This window comes from Salmo trutta, chromosome 9, assembly GCF_901001165.1.
Source record: "Salmo trutta chromosome 9, fSalTru1.1, whole genome shotgun sequence".
Classification (NCBI taxonomy): Eukaryota; Metazoa; Chordata; class Actinopteri; order Salmoniformes; family Salmonidae; genus Salmo; species Salmo trutta.
This window is the reverse complement of record NC_042965.1, coordinates 13111029-13134377: the sequence shown is the minus strand read 5'-3', so window position 1 is coordinate 13134377 and position 23349 is coordinate 13111029. Positions and strand designations below refer to the sequence as shown.

The following is a 23349-nucleotide window of genomic DNA, read 5'->3' as shown; positions in this document are numbered from 1 at the left end:
GTCAGGTCATCTGATACAGCACTCCATCACTCTCCTTCTTGGTCAAATAGACTTACACAGCCTGGAGGTATGTTGGGTCATTGTCCTGTTGAAAAACAAATGATAGTCCCACTAAGCGCAAACCAGATGGGATGGGAGGGTTAAGTGTGCCTTGAATTCTAAATAAATCACTGACAGTCTAACCAGCAAAGCACCCCCACATCATCACACCTCCTCCTCCATGCTTTATGGTGGGAACTGATTCATGCAGTCTCCTCTGAACAGTTGATGTTGAGATGTGTCTGTTACTTGAACTCTGTGAAGCGTTTATTTGGGCTGCAATTTCTGAGGCTAGTAACTCATCCTCTGCAAATCAAATCAAATACAATTTTATTGGTCACATACATGTGTTTAGCAGATGTTATTGCGAGTGTAGCGAAACACTTGTGCTTCTAGTTCCGACAGTGCAGCAATATCTAACAAGTAATATCTATCAATTTCACAACAAATACCTAATACACAAAAATCCAAGTAAAGGAATATATAAATAAGTGGATGAGCAATGTCAGAGCAGTATAGGCTAAGATGCAGAGTAGTGAATACAGACATTTTCACATTTTAGTCATTTAGCAGATGCTCTTATACAGAGCGTCTTACAGCAGTAAATGCATACATTTCATTTCATGCATTTTTTTGTTGTACTGGCCCCCCATGGGAATCGAACCCACAACCCTGGCGTTGCACACACCATGCTCTACCAACTGAGCCACATGTACATATGAGATGAGTAATGCAAGATATGTAAACATTATTAAAGTGAAATTACTAAAGTGACCAGTGTTCCATTTATTAAAGTGGCCAATGATTGCAAGTCTGTATGTAGGCAGCAGCCTCTCTGTGTTAGTGATGACTGTTTAACAGTCTGATGGCCTTGAGATAGAAGCTGTTTTTCAGTCTCTGGGTCCCAGCTTTGATGCACGTGTACTGACCTCGCCTTCTGGATGATAGCGGGGTTAACAGGCAATGGCTCAGGTGATTGTTGTCCTTGATGATCTTTTTGGACTTCCTGTGACATCGGGTGCTGTAGGTGTCCTGCAGAGGTAACTCTGGGTCTTCCTTTCCTGTGGCGGTCCTCATAAGAGCCAGTTTCATCATAGCGCTTGATGGTTTTTGCGACTGCACTTGAAGAAACGTTGAAAGTTCTTGAAATGTTCCCGCATTGACTGACCTTCATGTCTTAAAGTAATGATGGACTGTTGTTTCTCTTTGCTTATTTGAGCTGTTATTGCCATAATATGGACTCGGTCTTTTACCAAATAGGCTATCTTCTGTATACCATCCCTAACATGTCACAACACAACTGATTGGCTCAAACGCATTAAGAAGGAAAGAAATTCCACAAATTAACTTCAACAAGGCACATCTGTTAATTGAAATGCATTCCAGGTGACTACCACATGAAGCTGGTTGAGAGAATGCCAAGAGTGTTCAAAGCTGTCAACTAGGCAAAGGATGGTTACTTTGAAGAATCTCAAATATAAAATATATTTAGATTTGTTTAACAATTTTTTGGTTACTACATGATTCCATATGTCTTATTTCATAGTGTTGATGTCTTCACTATTATTCTACAATGTAGAAAATAGTAAAATAAAGAAAAACCCTTGAATGAGTAGGTGTGTCCAAACTTCTGACTGGTACTGTACAGTATGTCAGGCGATGAATGATCAAACCAATAAGAATTCATAATAAAATGATATTTTGTCTTATTTGAAGGGGTTGGTGAATCTAGCTTCATGTGTTTATGTGTTTTATTTAGATGGGTGAGAAACCTTATGTTGTTGGGTTGTGTGTGACAGGAAGTGTTAAATATCTCCTGTGTGTTTTTTAAGATGTGGAGTGGCATAGGAAATTACCCCTCATAGCGCATATACCCAGAACCCTCAGTTAAGTTAGATAATAGTCTGGATTCCAATGCTTTAATGAGAGTGTTGGAATGCAGCAAAACCAACATCAGGAAAACAGGTTTTCTCATTAGTGGCTGTTTCTTCATACCATAGTAATAGGAGTCAGACATGTATGGTTCTCCAAGTCCAACAACACGATCATACAAACCAAGACCAATACTATCACACCTTTAGTTCACTTTTTTTCAAGTGAAACATTTCTGAATGTTGGAAAAGTTGGGAATGCAATACAATCATAGAGAAACATATTTACTGAAATAGTCTTATCAGCAGGTAACAAAATAATTGCAGTAAATCAGCTATAATATTGCAGATAGATTGTGGCTTCCATCAATGTAATTGTCTGCAAAATTTCCTATATATATATATTTTCCTTTTTCCTCCTATTATTTTCCCCTAACCCTACCACCCCTCCCCTAACTGGAGTAAACTAATAGACAACAACACCTAGGCTTCTCTTTCCAGCTTATACATACTATATACGTTTTACGGACACAGTCAATTTTACAATAGTTATATTTTGTTTATTTTTAGTCCCACCCTTCAGCTCCACTTAAAAAACTTCCATCTATGTCTGAACACCATCCAGTTTTGATTTCTATTGCCATATATTTTACAACTGTGCTGTGATGTTTCACATAAGTTCTGAACCTTTCTATTCCCATAGTTTCTACAGATTGTAAATGAAAGATAAACATTTTTGCTTAGAGTATTATTATATTATTGATCGATTGACTATGACTTTTTAAATCACCCAGCAGTGCTATTTGCAGAGTTAGCTCCAGGTAAATGTTGCAATGCTTCAGCCATTGTGATTCTGTCTCTTCGCAGCAAAATCTGCAGAGCTGCGATGGTTGTATCCCCAATATGTGACTCGTTTCAGGAAACTGGGCGCATGTCGCACATCTCTACCTCACAGGAGAGGCAATTGAACGTATACATTGATTTTTTTTGGCCAAATGTGTTTTTTTTTTTTTTTTTGGGGGGGGGGGGCAGAAATGACTTCTGGAACATGTGAACTTTAATGTGCTTTAATAACAAACTTGTATTCCATCCGTAAATGTGAATACAATTGTTTAATTATGAGCATAGTTGGTTTAGCCAAGACAGGATCCTTCCTGCTAGCCATGATTGGCTGAGATACAGTAATGGATGGGCTGGACATGCCGGTAGATGTGTTTGGATTGGTCTGCTGTGTAGCACGCTTCTGTTTATAACGTGAGCTGGTCAGAATGTGTTGATAGTTCTTTCTACCGAGCCATTTTTGAAAGATTTAACGTTAGCCATCAAGAACTACAAAAGTTGTGTTACTTTTCTCAACAACATTGATTCCCTGAATTTAGCAGACGCTATCGACAGATCAGTTGGAAAAAGTGATGCGCTACTTTCTGCACACGCAATGGTCAGTGTGAACCAGAGTGACTTAACAACGCTGTCCAAATAAGATATAGCTACAAACAGTCTGCCATGAAACGTTCATCCATGTATATGGGTAAGAGTCTAGCTACATTTTCAGATATTATAGTTAAACATTTTGTTAGAAAGTTGTTTTCATTGCAAGTTTCTCTCTGCTACCACACAGCAAGCGGTACCGGAGTGCCAAGTCTTGGTCCAAGAGGCTTCTAAACAGCTTCTACCCACAAGCCATAAGACTCCTGAACATCTAGTCAAATGGCAACCCAGACTATTTTTGTATTGCCCCCCCCCCTCTCTCCTCTCCATACCATTGCCACTCTCTGTGGTAATCTATGCATAGTCACTTTAATTAACTCTACCTACATGTACAGTGAGGGAAAAAAGTATTTGATCCCCTGCTGATTTTGTACGTTTGCCCACTGACAAAGAAATGATCAATCTATAATTTTAAGGGTAGGTTTATTTGAACAGTGAGAGACAAAATAACAACAAAGAAATCCAGAAAAACCTATGTCAAAAATGTTATAAAATGATTTGCATTTTAATGAGGGAAATAAGTATTTGACCCCTCTGCAAAACATGACTTAGTACTTGGTGGCAAAACCCTTGTTGGCAATAACAGAGGTCAGACGTTTCTTGTAGTTGGCCACCAGGTTTGCACACATCTCAGGAGGGATTTTGTCCCTCTCCTCTTTGCAGATCTTCTCCAAGTCATTAAGGTTTCGAGGCTGACGTTTGGCAACTTGAACCTTCAGCTCCCTCCACCCACAGAACAGAAGCAGATTAACTGCCAAAAGCCTTTCCATCGTCCTCACCTCGATTGCATTGTATAAAGTTATTTTAAAATGTATAAATTAAAAAAGCTTGCGTATCTTAATTCATTTCCACAATTAACGAATAATATGCGTAATAATGTAGGCAGTTCATATGAAGGATTGTTACCTATAACCAGGATTGTTACCTATAACCAGGATTGTTACCTATAACCAGGATTGTTACCTATAAGCAGGATTATTATCTATAACCAGGATTGTTACCTATAACCAGGATTGTTACCTATAAGCAGGATTATTATCTATAACCAGGATTGTTACCTATAACCAGGATTGTTACCTATAAGCAGGATTATTATCTATAACCAGGATTGTTACCTATAACCAGGATTGTTACCTACAACCAGGATTGTTACCTATAACCAGGATTGTTACCTATAAGCAGGATTGGCATTACAAAAATTTAATTTTTGGTAAGCAATTACTATATCGGCAAACAATTATTGTGATTCATCCTGTATTGTCCCTAACATCATTACCCCATAGCATAGATACACACACACACACACACACACACACACACACACACACACACACACACACACACACACACACACACACACACACACACACACACACACACACACACACACACACACACACATACCCTACCCTTCCCCCACAAACAACCACAAGTTCAGATGTTCAACGGGTGTTCCATCCCCAAGAAAAGACTTGATGTGAGAATGCATATTCAGTTGTAGCTGTTTGAGAAGGCATGCAATATTGAGCACGAATGAAGAGATGTGATTACCCATTGCCAAGTCTTAGCTGATGGAGCTCAGATACACCCCCTTCCTCTGAAACACACACAAGCTGGTTCCCCATTGTGACCATTTCCCCAAGCACCTCTGTGCAGTCAGACCTTTTGATTATTTTGTGCCACTAGGGCCACAATAATTTGCCCCCTCTCTGATTGTTCGAGTGTGACCCCCTCCCCATGGGTTACTGCAGCTAGTATTTCCAGCACTGCCACTACCTGGGTGGAATTCCGACCGCCAAGGTGCAAGGTCATCAAGGTTCTCATTAGCAGCTTTGAGAAATTCCTTGTATATTATGCTCACCCATCCGGGGGCTTTGGCTTTGTTGGACCTACCCTGCCAGGCAGGCTCAGACTCTTGAGGGGGCAGTGCTGAGAGCTTCAAGTTCCTTGGTGTCCACATCCCCAACAAACTAACATGGTCAAAGCACACCATGACAGTCGTGAAGCGGGAACGACAAATCCTAGGAGACTGAAAAGATTTGGCATGGGTCCTCAGATCCTCAAAAGGTTCTACGCCTGCACCATTGAGAGCATCCTGACTGGTTGCATCACTGCCTGGTATGGCAACTGCTTGGCCTCCGACCACAAGGCACTACAGAGGCTAGTGCGAATGGCCCAGTACATCACCGGGGCCAAGCTTTCTGCCATCCAGGACCTCTATACCAGGCGGTGTCAGAGGAAGGCCCTAAAAATGGTCAAAGACTCCAGCCACCCTAGTCATAGACTGTTCTCTCTGCTACCACACGGCAAGCGGTACCGGAGCGTCAAGTCTAGGTCCAAGAGGCTTCTAAACAGCTTTTACCCCCAAGCCATAAGACTCCTGGTCACCCCCAAAGCCAATTCCTCCTTTGGTTGTCTTTCCTTCCAGTTCTCTGCTGCCAATGACTGGAACGAACTGCAAAAATCACTGAAGCTGGAGACTCATATCTCCCTCACTAACTTTAAGCACCAGCTGTCAGAGCAGCTCACAGATCACTGCACCTGTACATAGCCCATCTATAAACAGCCCATCTATCTACCTACCTCATCCCCATATGGTATTTATTTATTTATCTTGCTCCTTTGCACTCCAGTATCCCTACTTGCACATTCATCTTCTGCACATCTACCATTCCAGTGTTTAATTGCAATATTGTAATTACTTCGCCACCATGGCCTATTTATTGCCTTAACTCCCTTATCCTACCTCATTTGCACTCACTGTATATAGACTTTTTGTTTTCTTTTGTTCTACTGTATTATTGACTGTATGTTTTGTTTATTCCATGTGTAACTCTGTGTTGTTGTATGTGTCGAATTGCTATGCTTTATTTTGGCCAGGTCGCAGTTGCAAATGAGAACTTGTTCTCAACTAGCCTACCTGGCTAAATAAAGGACTTGTTCTCAACTAGCCTACCTGGCTAAATAAAGGACTTGTTCTCAACTAGCCTACCTGGCTAAATAAAGGTGAAATAAATAAAACTCCTGAGTCAAATGGCTACCCAGACTACTCGCATCGCCCCCCCCCCCCCCCCCCCCCCCCCTCTCCACACCACTGCCACTCTCTGTTGTCATCTATGCATAGTCACTTTAGTAACTCTACCTACATGTACATACTACCTCAACTAACCAGTGCCCCCGCACATTGACTCTGTGTCGGCACCCCCCTGTATATATTGTTCTTTTTTACTGCTGCTCTTTAATTACTTGTTACTTTTATCTCTTATTCTTATCCGTATTTTTTGAAACTGCACTGTTGGTTAGGGGCTCGTATGTAAGCATTTCGCTTTAAGGTCTACACCTGTTGTATTCGGAGCATGTGACTAATAGAATTTGATTTGATTTGTTTTAGTGGGTCTCTGACCGCATTTATCTTTCTGTTTTGGCTGCGTTTAGGCTACTTACAGTAGGCCCATAAAACAGATAAGGACTTCTCCTTAGTGTATGGGTCGCTCAGGTGGGTGTTTAGGGTATAGGGCTGGGGACCATTCCATCATGATAAGACAATAAAAAAATCAATATAATTTATTTTAAAATGTATATTCCATATCTGCACAAAATTGAAAGCGCTCTCTGTCACAACTCCTGCTCACAGACACACATGGGCTCTGGCATTTGTAACCATTTCCCTTTTTTACTCACTTAATTCCACACTTTTCCAAAGAGAAAAACACACACCCAAACTTCCATCACAATACACCTTCACATACTGTACCAACATACTGTGCCTTCTACTGTATGTCCTCAGTTTGCTGTGTATTTATCTCTACCATGTTGATTCCTACCTAATTTCAGGCTTTCAGAGAGACAGGAGATTGCAAAGGTGATCTTGTACAACGCTGCATGGGGCAGAAATGGCATACAACACCGTGCTACGTTTTTACAGTAGCCAACTGCTTTACAATACCCCTATTTCTGATGATTTGTCCTACATATGTACTGTATAAGGATAATGAAACTGTAAGACTGACATATTTCTCAACATGCTCACAACCTGCCATTGGATACACATTGTGCAAGTTATAGTCAAATACTTGTTTTATAAATAAGAATAGATTATGTTTCTAAACACTTCTACATTAATGTGGATGCTACCATGATTATTGATAATCCTGAATGAATCGTGAATAATGATGAGTAAGAAAGTTACAGAGGGTCAAAGATCATACCCCCAAGATATGCTTACCACCTCTGTTATTTGTACAGTAGTAGTGAGAGGTTAACATGTCTTGGGGATATGATCTTTCACCCTCTGTAACTTTCTCATTGATCATTGTTCACAATTCATTCAGTATTATCCGTAATCATGGTAGGATCCACATGAATGTAGAAGTGTTTAGAAACATAATCTAGTCTTATTTATAGTAAAACTGACTCCCAAATGACAATACATTATTTACCATTAATTTCTACTGGGCACAAAATAATCTGAAACACAACCAAAACGACCTGCAAATGCATCCAACAAGTTTGTAGAGTTACAAGCTTGATGTAGTCATTGCGTGCCAGGAATATGGGCCCAAATACTAAACTTTTGACTACTTTAATTTTAAGAATCTTTAGGGGTGTCAATAATTTTGAACCCTACCTTTTGGCGAACAGAAAATATTACTTGTTAAACAAAATCTCTTCCTCTGAGCAATTGTATTAGTCAAAAATTATAATTATATTTTGGGATGGCAGGTAGCCTAGTGGTTAGAGTGCTGGGCCAGTAACTGAAAGGTTGCTAGATCAAATTCCCCGCGCTGACAAGGTAAAAATCTGTCGTTCTGCCCCTGAACAAGTTAACCCACTGTTCCTAGGCCTTCATTGTAAATAAAAATGTGTTCTTAACTGACTTGCCTAGTTAAATAAAAATATTTTTGTGCATACAATAGAGCTAAATATTTGTATTATTTATGTTAAACAGTCAATATTGCTCATGTTTATCAAGGGTTCCAATATTATCGGACACCATTGTATGTGGCGCGCATGTATGCATGCTTGTGTCTGTTGACTTGCATGCCTGAGGGCATTCAAGGCTTTGGGCAGGTACAGTGTGATTCATATAATATAAGTTAAGGTGCAGTATAATGATACTTACTTGATGTTACTTGCCTGGAGTACAAAGACTGGCAGACCTACTTACAGGCCTAAATCATTTCCATTCAGAAAAGGTTCCTTTGTAATTGTAGGTTCAAACCCTTTGTCCCACTAGGTATGTCTCATAATTAAACCAGACTAGTAAATAGGATGACAATCAAAAAACATCCCACGACAGGGCACAACGATCCGCCTACTTTATGCAAATCAGTCTATAGGGCCATGTAAATGTGGCCATCCTCGGATAACCCCACTTTAGCTTATGTTATATAACTGACCTGTCTGTCATGGATAAACCATGGATATGTAATCAGCTGCTTTGAATACTGTCATCATGAGACGTGTTGTGAGGCAAGCAAATATGTGGTAACTGAACCAAACATTATGACCTTACACAGGACTTTTACCAGCCATCTAATGAGACCTGGGTGCTATTGGAGTGCTCTGTTTGTCTGCATTTGATCCAAGCACATTAAGCTCATTCAACTGAACACAAACATGGTAGGATGATGGAACGGAATGAACAGGGTTAGAACAGTTTACCATCATGCCAATTGGCAAATGTGTTGGTATGTATAATTAAGTGATAATGCCAGAGAAGCCAGTGTTAATAAGATATAAACTCAGCAAAAAAAGAAACATCCTCTCACTGTCAACTGTGTTTATTTTCAGCAAACGTAACATGTGTAAATAACTGTATGAACATAACAAGAATCAACAACTGAGACATTAACTGAACAAGTTCCACAGACACGTGACTAACAGAAATGGAATAATGTGTCCCTGAAAAGTAACAGTCAGTATCTGGTGTGGCCACCAGCTGCATTAAGTACTGCAGTGCATCTCATCCTCATGGACTGCACCAGATTTGCCAGCTCTTGCTGTGAGATGTCACCCCACTCATCCACCAAGGCACCTGCAAGGAAATCACGCACATAACGAGCAGTATGGCTGGTGGCATTGTCATGCTGGAGGGTCATGTCTGGATGAGCCTGCAGGAATGGTCCAACATGAGGGAGGAGGATGTCTTCCCTGTAACGCACAGTGTTGAGATTGCCTGCAATGACAACAATCTCAGTCCGATGATGCTGTGACACACCGCCACAGACCATGACGGACCCTCCACCTTCAAATTGATCCCGCTCCAGAGTACAGGCCTCGGTGTAATGCTCATTCCTTCGACGATAAATGCGAATCCAACCATCACCCCTGATGAGACAAAACCGCGACTTGTCAGTGAAGAGCACTTTTTGCCAGTCCTGTCTGGTCCAGCGATGGTGGGTTTGTGCCCAATAGGCGACGTTGCTGCCGGTGATGTCTGGTGAGGACCTGCCTTACAACAGGCCTACAAGCCCTCAGTCCAGCCTCTCTCAGCCTATTGCGGACAGTCTGAGCACTGATGGAGGGATTGTGCGTTCCTGGTGTAACTCGGGCAGTTGTTGCCATCCTGTACCTGTCCCGCAGGTGGGATGTTCGGATGTACCGATCCTGTGCAGGTGTTGTTACACATGGTCTGCCACTGCAAGGATGATCAGCTGTCTGTCCTTTCTCCCTGTAGCGCTGTCTTAGGCGTCTTAGGCGTCTCACATTGCAATTTATTGCCCTGGCCACATCTGCAGTCCTCATGCCTACTTGCAGCATGCCTAAGGCACATTCACGCAGATGAGCAGGGACCCAGTTGTTCATTCTTTTTGTTCTGCATCTATGGACGTGACCCAGTTGTTCATTCTTTTTGTTCTGCATTTGTGGACGCGACCCAGTTGTTCGTTCTAAATATTCCATTGCCATATTGGCTGGCAACGTTCTTATCCCTTGCTTGCTAGCTAGCAAACGATGGCTAACTTACGGTCAAGTCAAACAGTGCAGCCAGAATAACAACAAAGTAGCTGCATTTGCATATGTTTAAGTTGTTTTCTAGTGACATTTATTTGAAAACATTCATAGAAAATGTGCTCTCTCGTCAGGACACTGTTGTTCAGAGGAGCTAGCCAACAACACAACACAAAACTGCAAACTAGCTGCACATCGTTTCGTTTGACCTTTTTCAATTGACATTTCTTTGTATATAAAGTCGGAAGTTTACATACAAATTAGCCAAATACATTTAAACTCAGTTTTTCACAATTCCTGACATTTAATCCAAGTAAATATTTCCTGTCTTAGGTCAGTTAGGATCACCACTTTATTTTAAGAATGTGAAGTGTCAGAATAATAGTAGAGAGAAGGATATTTCAGCTTTTATTTCTTTCATCACGTTCCCAGTGGGTCAGAAGTTTACATACACTAAATTAGTATTTGGTAGCATTGCCTTTAAATTGTTTAACTTGGGTCAAACTTTTCGGGTAGCCTTCCACAAGCTTCCCACAATAAGTTTGGTGAATTTTGGCCCATTCCTCCTGGCAGAGCTGGTGTAACTGAGTCAGGTTTGTAGGCCTCCTTGCTCACACGAGCTTTTTCAGTTCTGCCCACAAATTTTCTATTGAATTCAGGTCAGGTCTTTGTGATGGCCACTCCAATACCTTGACTTTGTTGTCCTTAAGCCATTTTGCCACAACTTTGAAAATATGCTTGGGGTCACTGTCCATTTGGAAGACCCATTTGCAACCAAGTTTAAACTTCCTGACTGATGTCTTGAGATGTTGCGTCAAAATATCCACATAATTTTCCATCCTCACGATGCCATCAATTTGGTGACGTGCACCAGTCCCTCCTGCAGCAAAACACCCCCACAACATGATTCTGCCACCCCCGTGCTTCACGGTTGGGATGGTGTTCTTTGGCTTGCAAGCCTCCCCCTTTTTCCTCTAAACATAATGATGGTCATTATAGCCAAACAGTTCTATTTTTGTTTCATCAGACCAGAGGACATTTCTACAAAAAGTATGATCTTTGTCTTCATGTGCAGTTGCAAACCATAGTCTGGCTTTTTTTATGGCGGTTTTGGAGCAGTGGCTTCTTCTTTGCAGGGGGGCCTTTCAGGTTATGTCGACATAGGACTTGTTTTACTGATATAGATACTTTTGTACCTGTTTCCTCCAGCATCTTCAAATGGTCCTTTGCTGTTGTTCAGGGATTGATTTGCACTCTAGGAGACAGATCTTGTCTCCTTCCTGAGCGGTATGACGGCTGCGTGATCCCATTGTGTTTATACTTGCGTACTATTGTTTGTACAGATGAACGTGTTACCTTCAGGCGTTTGGACATTTCTCCCAAGGATGAACCAGACTTGTGGAGGTCTACAGTTTTTTTCTGAGGTCTTGGCTGATTTCTGTTGATTTTCCCATGATGCCAAGCAAAGAGGCACTGAGTTTGAAGGTAGGCCTTGATATACATCCACAGGTACACCTCCAATTGACTCAAATTATGTCAATTGGCCTTTCAGAAGCTTCTAATGCCATGACATCATTTTCTGCAATTTTCCAAGCTGTTTAAAGGCACAGTCAACTTAGTGCATGTAAACTTCTGACCCACTGGAATTGTGATACAGTGAATTATAAGTGAAATAATCTTTCTGTAAACAATTGTTGGAAAAATTACTTGTGTCATGCACAAAGTAGATGTCCTAATCAACTTGCCAAAACTATAGTTTGTTAACAAGACATTTGTGGAGTGGTTGAAAAACAAGTTTTAATGACTCCAAACTAAGTGTATGTAAACTTCAGACTTCAACTGTTTAGCTGATTCATGATTTCGACTGTCTGAGAAACGCTGCCTGCCTGTCTGTCTCATTCCGACTCCCGACATGTTCATTATTATGAGATTGCTGGAGATCTAATTTTAATATTGAAACAATGTTGCAAATGTCGGAGACAGACAGCACGGTTTATACAAATCTCCACTGTTGAAAACTAAATGTGAGATGTGAGATAATGTCGAGATGCTTTTTATGGTGAAGATCAATTTTATAAATTGCCTGGCTGGGCTGAGACAGTTGATAGCGCAGTCAGATGGAACAGAGTAAATAGGCATTTTAACATCATAGATTTAGCCGGTGGTTACTTGTGGAATAGACACTGGCTGGAATGTGATTTTAACCAATCAGCATTCAGGATTAGACCCACCCGTTATATAATGGTTAATAAACCAGGGGGGTGCCTAGATTAAGCAATGGTAAAAGAGCCTCTTAATCTGTTTGTTATGTAGGGATTAGAAGAAATAAAGAGCACAAGGCATGATTCCATCAGGAACTCATATTTGGTTTGATCAAAAACTGTGTTCAATGTCTTTGTCTTGTCTGTCATCAAATAATACTAGAAATAATTAGGAGAGGCAAAATAAAGGACATTCACTAAGCATCATTAACCTTCTCAGAACATCTTATTATTGTCTCACTATTGTGTTTCAGCGGTGGAATCAACAGCCATGTCTCTGGTCTCTCAGTATCATAGTGGACATAGTGGAAGAGCAGGTCCCTCCCTGAATGTCACCAAAATGCAAAATGCTTCAGATAGTTACAGGGAGGAGAGAGGGTGTATCCTACATACAGTTTTAGATGATCCAGCTGAACTATATAAGTGCTTTCTTGGTCTCAACATATAAAGAGACAAGGAGGTAAAGAAGACAGACCGCAACCGCTACATAATATACAGGTGAGTGCTTGGATAATACAGTTAGAGAATAATGCATGTATTATTACTATGAGCATCCCTCTAACGGTCAACATCCAATAATGTAATTAATTAAATTATGTTTATAATGGAATTATACACAGAATTAAAACATGATTATTCTTTATTTTTTGGTGTTCTTCAGCTGAATGAGTCTTACCATACCTACTTTTGTCTTGCAGCTCTTAACACATAAAAAGCAATATGGCAGGTCAGTATTTGCCTCGTTCTACTCTGGTCTATATTCAAGAACGATGTCTATGGTGACCATGTATTTACGAAATTCTGAAAAAATAACTGAAAAATATTGATGAATAAATAAATATAAATATATGAATTCAAAATATGTCCCTATATTTAGCTAACTATCCTTAAAAAAAAGAGAAAAAGTGGCATTTAAATTGGCATATTTTATTAGGTGCAAGCTTTGAGCAGGAGTTTCTGGATACCCACAATGCATACAGGAGAAAGCATGGCACCTCCGAACTGACCCTGAGCAGAGACCTGTGCAACTCTGCTCAGGAATGGGCTGACCACTTGGTAGCAATCAATACCATGCAGCACAGCAACACGAACAATGGAGAGAACCTCTACTACACATGGAGCTCTGCCCCCAATACTCTAACGGGTGGGTTACAATAATTCACAATGACACTGTCAAATTGTGTTTTAGAGTTTGACGGCTCATGGGTCTTTGATACTGGTACTCTCGCCGTAGATGTGCTAATACTCATTCTAATTACAGTGTGTATTTGCCATGTCAAGTAGGACGGGTCCTTACATTTGTACCTGACTGCATGTTTTAGGGAAGGAGGCTGTCGACAACTGGTACAGCGAGATAAAAGACTACAACTTCAGCAAACCTGGATTCGCCTCAAACACTAGTACACTGCTATTACACATCTTCTGGAAAATGTGTGGTTTGAGATCATGTGTTCAGAAGGCAAATTATGTCGAACTTAAACAGAAAGCTTTCAACCATATTGGATTTAACAAAGCCAAGACACAGAGAGGCCGCTTTAATCATAACCTTATGTATTGTGGCATTTCTCCAATAGGCCATTTCACCCAGGTGGTGTGGAAGGAGAGTACTGAGGTGGGGGTGGGCCTGGGGATTAATGGCGAGACTGTCTTTGTGGTAGGCCAGTACAACACAGCAGGAAACATGAACATGGAGGGATACTTTATAGATAACGTCCTCCCTGAAGGTAACTGAATGTCTATTCAAAATCAATGATCTACTCCTGAATTGATAACTAAGCCAGTCATGTTCTGTTACTGTAACTGTAGTGTCATGGGGTACAGTGTTGGTATACAGTACATGCTGCTCTTGCACGTTACCCCAGTTTACTAACCCCTCATGTCAGCAGGCTCATGCTTCACCATTCTCTGCTGTCTCAGTGTAATAAAAGGCTGTGCATTGTTAGGTGGTGGCGAGAAGAACAACTTTGGTTCAGACACCTCTACCCAACCACCTCGCTCCGAGGCAACATGCACTGTGCTATAGGAGCCATAATGATCAGCCTTCTCCTGTCTGCATGTCTACGGACCCTCATCGTTGGTCAAATTGGTCTGCAGCTGCTTCACTCCGTAACAGGCTTACCAATCGACACAAACCATTCCCAATCACCTTCACTGTAAGAAAGACGTACGGTTTCATGTATTTTAAATGAAAAATAAAGGTTTGCTTTTGCTTCACAAGACATCCGTGTTGAATTGTAACGTTGTCATAAGCTAAACATACAATATTCACTGTTGAGACCGTTGGAGTTTGTTCATTCAAAACCTAGATGAGTCACTAGGCAACAGGGACGATCTGCTGCTCAGATAAACGGGGTGCAAAACCCTACATCTAACATATTCAAATGATCCAGCATGCTCATACTCATGGTCTGTTCTGCTTTCAATGAGCCATATCTGGGACACTTGTATTGTCAAGCTAATGAAAGAGGAGGATTGTTAACAGACATTTTCTACTGCTTCAGGTACACAGAGAAAATAAGTCAATATTAAACAAAGTCCAACACAATGGCATTCCTACATGCTCTTCAAATTTCTCATCGTGATTTTTAACAAACCTAGGATTTGTTTTGATGAATCCATACCCCATACAAGAATGCCAGTGTGCTGGGATGTCTTTTTCCAATAATCCATAAACAGCCATGGTTTCCAACACAGCCAGAAGATGGCAGTAGATGGCAGTAGATGGCAGTAGATGGTTGGTATGTAATTGCTCTCTGGGAGTGTTGGGAGTGGGTGTGGAATAAGGGAGGGGTTTGGAGTCGGACACACAATGGACTGCTTAGCAGCTGCCTCCAGTGGCAGGCCTCTGAAAGATCATCAAACCAAGTGAGTATATGTTTGTAAGCTATCCCAGAGATTTTTGTCTTATGGGAGAATGTAGTTGTGTCCAATATGCTTCAAAGAACACTATAAATGGTAGGCAATATTTAAATCATTGATTGATTGATTCAAATCTATGTCACTACCACAGAGCTCATTTAAACCATTTGGAGATAATCTCTGCCCTTAGAAAAGAGAAAAAACGCCACAGAGAAAAATGCATTTCATTGGGAGACTACATTAATTTGATTAAAGAGTGACTTGAAAGAGCGCACATGCAATTTATTTATTAATGAATGGACAGTTCAACCTATTGTACCATACATCAAGATATGAGGCTTTTTCTGAGTGCCCTCTAGTGGGCCAGTATTTATTTAAAGAGGTCATGAAAATATGTATTTTCATTGTCTTTGGGAAAGAAAGCATCCACTCTAATCTCAAAATCCTGGATGCAGCAGTATTACATTAGCACCCTCTAGAAGGTTATAAATCCAGATTGATCCAGTGTACCGGCTCATCCTCAATCACACCCATTACCTTCCATCTCAGCCACCACCCCACTCAGTCAGTCCGCCAGTGGCAGTGATAGCCCACTACATAACCAGCATAGTATATTGTCTGTAATGTGATGTTTTGGTAAGCCTGTTTTGGTAAGTGTCATAGTGGAGGGCTGGACTTCCCCGGGCCACAGCTGACTATGTTCTCTGAGTACGTATCATCATCGTCAGTAAGCTCAGTGGATGTGCTGCATAGTCTGGAGTTGAATGTCCGGCAGTATTAGCATCAGCTGTGCTTCCTGACTGACTGTTCTCCCATGGGACCAGCTATGGAGACAGATAAAGAAGCACAGTTAAAGGCAAGCATGCATGGCCAATCTCTGGAAAATCAATGGAAGAAGGATGCATTCCCTCTGCGTCTGGGAAATGTTCCATTATTCATAATGCAGCCTAGCCTACTCCCTCACCACTGAAGGAGTGCCCTCCCTCCTCCCTCTCTCTTACAATAATGAAACTCCCCCATTCACTCACAGATTGTTATGCTTTATTAAGGACAGATATGCTGATACAGTTTACTACACTTAGAGATAGGGATCAGACATCTATTTATTGTAACAGCATCTCAGAGTGAATGTAAATACTGAGGAGAGTTGTGGCTGAATCACTGGGGTCCCTCAGTAGACATACTGTACAGTACCACTGCCTCACATCAGATGGCGTCACTCCTACGCGACGATCGTCCCTCAACCGACCAGTGCAGACATGAGACAAAGGTGCAGTACATGATAATTGTGAGACACAGCTGTTCCTGTCCAACACCTGCCCTGTAATAATAGTCCCACCCCCCACTCCACCCACAATTCTAGTGTATAGTGCAGGCCAGGGCAGACCACCTCTGATTTTTGCGGTTAGACTACTAAATGTCACCCAAATAACTGTTGGGAGAACCCTCTTGTAGCAAGTAACCATCTGTCTGTACCAATATGCTGGCTAGCTCTTGAAGCTGGGCAGGACTGGGCGTGGCAAGTGCTTTACAATCTTTTAGATATATGTCCACTGTCAAACTGTAGCAAATCAGCATCCATTTATAAATTGCCTTGTGTGTATGTGTTCTACACTGGTAGAAAACGGTCAGGACGCAGTGCTTGGAAAGCAACATGACATTCCGACTGTAACTATTGTAGGCTATCTAGCATTTGCATTCTGCCGGGGAGTCTTTTTTTTTGCATGGTCATGGTCTCTTTGTTATGATGATCAATTACAAGAGCAAACAATGTGGATGTGGAGCTCTGTCTACCTCTTTCTCACACTACCCTGAGAATAATGTAGTAATAAAGATATAACACGGATTCTGTTATATCTACAGTGTTCTAATCCTGTTGCTTTGGGTGTAGCATAATGTACCACTGCAACACTATCTGGCAGTACACAGAGAGGATAGGGTGCAATACTGCAGAGGGTGGGGAGATGCAGGAAAGATGCAGAGTCAGGACAAGGCAATTTAACCATCAACCTTCTGGGGAGCTCTAGTCTAGTGAGACAGCCAGGCTGTATGTTACTGTGAGCAGATAATGAGGTATCATTATGGCCAAATTTGAGAAAATTGCTACCTAAGTCCACAAAGAGGCCAGCAAATACCCTCCCTTCGACTCGGAGGGGCTTTTATGCGGATGTACAGTAGACACACTCAGCTTGTTGTCAGCCTCACATCAAATGACATCACACCACACAGGGTACAGTCAGATTCTATTCCCCTCCAAACAGATGAATAATGAATTTACTGCAGCGCAGTAGCAACTGCAGAGGGATAAAAATGGGTTGGATGAAAAGGAAATGTCACTCCCGCAGTCCTGTCTTGAGGCTGTCTATTGTTGGATAGGCCCATCCCTTTTCTGTCTGCTACGTTTACCTGAGATTGAAGCTAAGGCTAAGATACAGGCTAGGTTGAGACAGAACTAAAATAGGGATAATATGTGTGACAGACAGAGGATGGTATGGGAGAAGTATTGTGTGAAACCATAATGAGCTGCTACCACTGTGTAGAATGTTATTCATGGAAATGCCTTTGTGACTGATTACTTGGGTCTTTCCTCTTCTACTGTCAGCCCCAACAAAGAAAGCCCCACCGTTTTCCCCTTGTTACTATTAACACACCCAGCTGACTGTGCCCTGTCCTCTGTGACTGTGGCCACTACAGGGTATGAAGAATGGAGGGGGCCATGAAACTAGAGTTGAAAGTACACTGTGGTTGAGATTCGGGTTAAATGTTGGTCATATTTGTCACCAGCCCAACTGAACAACGCCTGCAGTCATAGGCATATGTCTATTACTCTGCATGTATGTACTATGTTCTACATTGTAGAATGACAGTGAAGACATCAAAACTATGAAATAACACATATGGAATAATGCGGTAACCAAAACTTGTTTAAAAAAATCAAATATATTTTATATTTCAGATTCTTCAAATTAGCCACCCTTTGCCTTGATGACAGCTTTGCACACTCTTGGCACAGGTAGCCTAGTGGTTAGAGCATTGGGCCGGTAATCGATGCTAGAGCGAATCCCCGAGCTGACAAAATAAAAAATGTGTCATTCTGCTCCTGAACATGGCAGTTCTGTTCCTAGGCCGTCATTGTAAATAAGAATGTGTTCTTAACTGACTTGCCTAGTTAAATAAAGATACAAAAATGATCTCAACCAGCTTCATGAGGAATGCTTTTCCAACATTCTTGAAGGAGTTCCCACATACGCTGAGCATTTGTTGGCTGCTTTTCCTTCACTCCGCGGTCCAACTCATCCCAAACCATCTCAAGGCTTAATCTACATGAAAATGCATGTGATGCATACAGTGGTAAGAGCTGTAAGTGGGCCTTTATCATCAAACTAGGTCCTCTATCAAGGTTTGCTCAATGGATATCGTTCATAACTAACAAAGAAACAGGGTGTCTCTCCTCTGTCCTCCAACGCACAGCTCTGTGCCCATGCAGTTGATGAGTGCTGGCGTCACGGACGCATTCTCCCCCTGGCACACAGTTTAACTATTAATAAGCCCCCTGCCCTAATTCCAGCACTGACTCAGCCATGCATTGCTCCCTCCCAAGACCACTATCTCTCTCCTGTTGCTGCACCCCTCCCAGTTCTGTTCATCCTTCCAGTCTCCCTGGGGTGTTGAGATCGATAGTGTATGCTAAACAGGATTTGAGCTGTTTCATTGCACCATGTACCTGTTGTTTTATATTATATAATTGAGACTTTGCCCATACAATGATTTATACTATTTAACATGGCATCTTAAACATTTTACTGGACTGTCTGTCACTTTATGACTAGACTATCTTGTGAACAGTAACACATACTAAGGAGCCAGATACTTTGGTTCACAGGTCAGAGTCTGCCATTGGCATTTGCATAGAGACACATTATATTATCAGACATGGATTAATTCCAAATAATAGGCTATGTAAATGCAGGATTTATTCTAGCTTTATGTATGATAATCCTGTGACGAAGTTCTCACTGTGGTCTTTAAGGGAAAGGAGCAGCAGCCAAGATGTCTGTGTGTCGCACCTGACACAGCCCAGGCAGCCATGTTTAACAATGCGCAAAAAGGGAGTCGCCCATAATCAGAAATATGTAACAACAATAACACTGAGAATTGGGGATATAAATGACTGGGTAATTATAATCTCATCGAATGTTTCCGGCCTGGTGCCACAGGCCGTTACATTTAGATTATTATATTAGATAACAAAATAACTGACATCTGTTCGATGATATATTAGATCCCTTTCTTGACAGAACACATATAATATTTAGTTGGATACATTTTCTATAACAAAATGTACATCTTAAGACGAAATAGCTGCCTTCTACCAGCACGAAACAAAATAATAATGCCACGAATGGTTACAAAGTAACAATGAGCCACGTGGACTTGGAATAAATTGGTGAGGTATTTCGTAGTTTTACCATTTAATGTGAAAACGTTTCACGTATTTTTTAGGACTTAACGGATGCCTCTCTTAATCATGTAATCTGTGCGGTTTATTGTATAAAATATAGTTAGAAATTACAGTTTAAAAAGAGATAAGATTTTCGCCGGCATAAAGGAAGTAGGACAAATCTTCAAGATGATGTGAGAATCACACGTTTGCGTTCAGTTTGAATGACAGAAAGAACAGGCCAACGAAAATCATTCTTTATGAATATGATTGGTGTAGAAGTGTGTCAATAACTGGGTCTGATAAGCATTAGCCAATAAATGTTTCAGATTTGGTGACATGCAATTTAAGGGGAGGGCACAAAGTTCTTGTTATATAGTGAGGGAGCACATTCTTTCAGCGCAGTCTAAGAAAGGATAGAACTGGTTTTTATTCGCATAAGAGTTGTTCTACAGTCAAAGTAAAAATGAGGGAAATTGTGCATCTTCAGGCTGGACAGTGTGGAAACCAGATCGGAGCTAAGGTTTGTACAATTATTTTTAAAAAATGAATTTTGTGAAACTCGTGCGATAAATAGGCGTACGTAAAATCGCCGGTTCTTTGTATGAGTGTCCAGTTAACCACACCCAAAGAACTGTATTGTTAATGAAAATTACTCTTAATTATGTTCCTAACCTATTGATTGGTTTGTTTGTTGTGTAAAAGTGAAAAGAGCTTTGGTGTTATTTATGCACTTCTGTATATTTTTATTCGACCGGTTTTATTTGGTCTCGAAATAATCTTGACACTGTAAGTCAATATACATGAGAATGGGTATTAAGAAATTGCATTTTTTTTTACATTTTGTATTAAAAATATCAAAATGATCGATTAAATATGAATATACGTGGGCCTATGGATTACCATAATTACCCGACCTACTGCAATGCGCAAAATGTGAAGTAGTTCAGATGCCAAATAACATGGCCATATTACAACTAGTCGCTTCAGTAGTGAATACAATTCGGTTGTCTTAATATACATAAGAATTCTTACCCCCCCCAAAAAAGGAAAGAATTGGACATTTGTTCAACGATAAATTATGGCCTACACTTTTTTCGATTCATTGAGCGCGTGCCCCGCCCGTTTTTCTGGCGGATGTGGGCTGTGTTTCAGCAAGTGACGTACCTGAGAATTTCAAAACCATAACTGATGGGTTTCAGCCAATCGGAGGTCATGCCGCGCGCGCGGAATTGTATAGGAGGGAGGTTTTCATTCCAGATGCCTAACTCTTAAACGTATGTAGGCCTATTTAACGTTCAATGCAATAAAGTAGATTTGATCCAATGAGGTGATCAAATGAGAATATTGAACCGATGTAATAATGGCATAGGCCTACCAGTGTAATGGTATTTATTGTTTACATGCATTTGATGACTGGATCCCACTTTGAATGGCATATTAGCTTACCTAATATTGTGTGCTGTAGACTTAAACCTAAACCTCCTCTTGCAGTTCTGGGAGGTGATCAGTGACGAGCATGGCATTGACCCAACTGGTACATACCATGGGGACAGTGACCTCCAGCTAGATAGGATTAACGTGTACTACAATGAAGCTTCAGGTAAGCCTTGTTTGTCTAATTTATTACCACATTCATTACATTCTATTATACTTCTCAATTTATTACGTGTGTGGTTCTGACATTTACCTTTCTTTGCCTCATGGTTGTCTAGGTGGTAAATACGTGCCCCGCGCTGTGCTTGTGGACTTGGAGCCAGGGACCATGGACTCTGTGAGATCCGGACCCTTCGGCCAGATCTTCAGACCTGACAACTTTGTGTTCGGTAGGTCCCTTTGCTTCATATTTTAATTTACTTTATGATACAAGATACTGTAGATGATGTCACCAAAGAAAGGAGAGATGATTTACACATCTCTTATTTTGCAGGCCAGAGTGGTGCTGGAAACAACTGGGCCAAGGGCCACTACACAGAGGGAGCTGAGCTGGTGGACTCAGTCCTGGATGTGGTGAGGAAAGAGGCAGAGAGCTGTGACTGTCTGCAGGGCTTCCAGCTCACCCACTCCCTGGGAGGTGGAACTGGCTCTGGCATGGGCACCCTGCTCATCAGCAAGATCCGTGAAGAGTACCCCGACCGCATCATGAACACCTTCAGCGTGGTGCCCTCACCCAAAGTATCAGACACTGTGGTGGAGCCCTACAATGCCACCCTGTCAGTCCACCAGCTAGTGGAGAACACTGACGAGACCTTCTGTATTGACAACGAGGCTCTCTACGACATCTGCTTCCGTACCCTGAAACTCACTACTCCCTCCTACGGCGACCTCAACCACCTGGTGTCGGCCACAATGAGCGGCGTCACAACCTGCCTGCGATTCCCAGGACAGCTGAATGCTGACCTCCGCAAGCTGGCCGTCAACATGGTGCCATTCCCCCGTCTCCACTTCTTCATGCCTGGCTTTGCCCCCCTCACCAGCAGGGGAAGCCAGCAGTACCGCTCCCTCACTGTTCCCGAGCTCACCCAGCAGATGTTCGATGCCAAGAACATGATGGCCGCCTGCGACCCCCGCCACGGACGCTACCTTACAGTGGCTGCCATCTTCCGCGGACGAATGTCCATGAAGGAGGTAGACGAGCAGATGCTGAACGTGCAGAACAAGAACAGCAGCTACTTCGTTGAATGGATCCCCAACAATGTCAAGACCGCCGTCTGCGACATTCCCCCCCGTGGCCTCAAGATGGCCGCCACCTTCATTGGCAACAGCACAGCAATCCAGGAGCTCTTCAAGCGTATCTCCGAGCAGTTCACAGCCATGTTCAGGCGTAAGGCTTTCCTACATTGGTACACAGGAGAGGGTATGGATGAGATGGAGTTCACTGAGGCAGAGAGCAACATGAATGACCTGGTCTCTGAGTACCAGCAGTACCAGGACGCCACCGCTGAGGAGGAGGGAGAGTTTGAGGAGGAGGGAGAAGAGGAGCTGGCCTAAATGTTTGTGTAATTGTGCTCTTCCAAGCTGTATTCACTGACATGTCAGTCTCAACCTTTCCAGTGTTCCATTATCTGTCCGTTATGTTTTGTCATCTCTGCTATTACTGTCATTTCTTGTCTGTACAGAAACATGTCAATAAAATTTCTTATGTTTAAAGTGCTGTTTCCCTTGATTCAATGATTACTATTTTTCAATAAATAAAATACCCAATAATACACTTCTGCCATCCACCAGTTATTTAACTAAGCATACAGGTTGTTTTTTTTTGGTGATAACCTCTTTACATGGCAACAATATGCATCATAAATTGGGTGGTTTGAGCCCTAAGTGCTGATTGGCTGACAGCTGCGGTATATCAGACCATATACCACTGGTGTGTTAAAACGTTTATTTTTACTGCTCTAATCACGTTTATAATAGCAATAAGGCACCTTGGGGGTTTGTG

The 23349-nt window shown here is 41.7% G+C and overlaps 2 protein-coding genes across 4 annotated transcripts; both read left to right on the top strand.

Moving 5' to 3' along the window:
- Nucleotides 1-13036: 13036 nt before the first annotated feature.
- On the top strand, nucleotides 13037-14829 carry im:7150988 (Golgi-associated plant pathogenesis-related protein 1). 3 transcript variants are annotated; one of them, XM_029762475.1, is made up of 6 exons: nucleotides 13052-13108; nucleotides 13309-13337; nucleotides 13545-13754; nucleotides 13933-14010; nucleotides 14185-14334; nucleotides 14554-14829. In XM_029762475.1, exons 2-6 carry the CDS (start codon nucleotides 13331-13333, stop codon nucleotides 14631-14633), a joined length of 525 nt encoding a protein of 174 aa, XP_029618335.1. In that variant the 5' UTR covers nucleotides 13052-13108; nucleotides 13309-13330; the 3' UTR covers nucleotides 14634-14829. The 3 variants fall into 3 exon arrangements, with proteins under 3 accessions (XP_029618334.1, XP_029618335.1, XP_029618336.1); XM_029762474.1 differs by having other exon boundaries at nucleotides 13037-13108; nucleotides 13933-14334; XM_029762476.1 differs by lacking the exon at nucleotides 13933-14010 and having other exon boundaries at nucleotides 13053-13108.
- A 5451-nt stretch (nucleotides 14830-20280) lies between these two features.
- LOC115199924 (tubulin beta-1 chain) lies at nucleotides 20281-23060 on the top strand. Its single transcript, XM_029762473.1, has 4 exons — nucleotides 20281-20433; nucleotides 21405-21513; nucleotides 21626-21736; nucleotides 21841-23060. The coding sequence occupies exons 1-4, from the start codon at nucleotides 20377-20379 to the stop codon at nucleotides 22899-22901; spliced, it is 1338 nt and encodes a 445-aa protein (XP_029618333.1). The 5' UTR covers nucleotides 20281-20376; the 3' UTR covers nucleotides 22902-23060.
- Nucleotides 23061-23349: the final 289 nt, after the last annotated feature.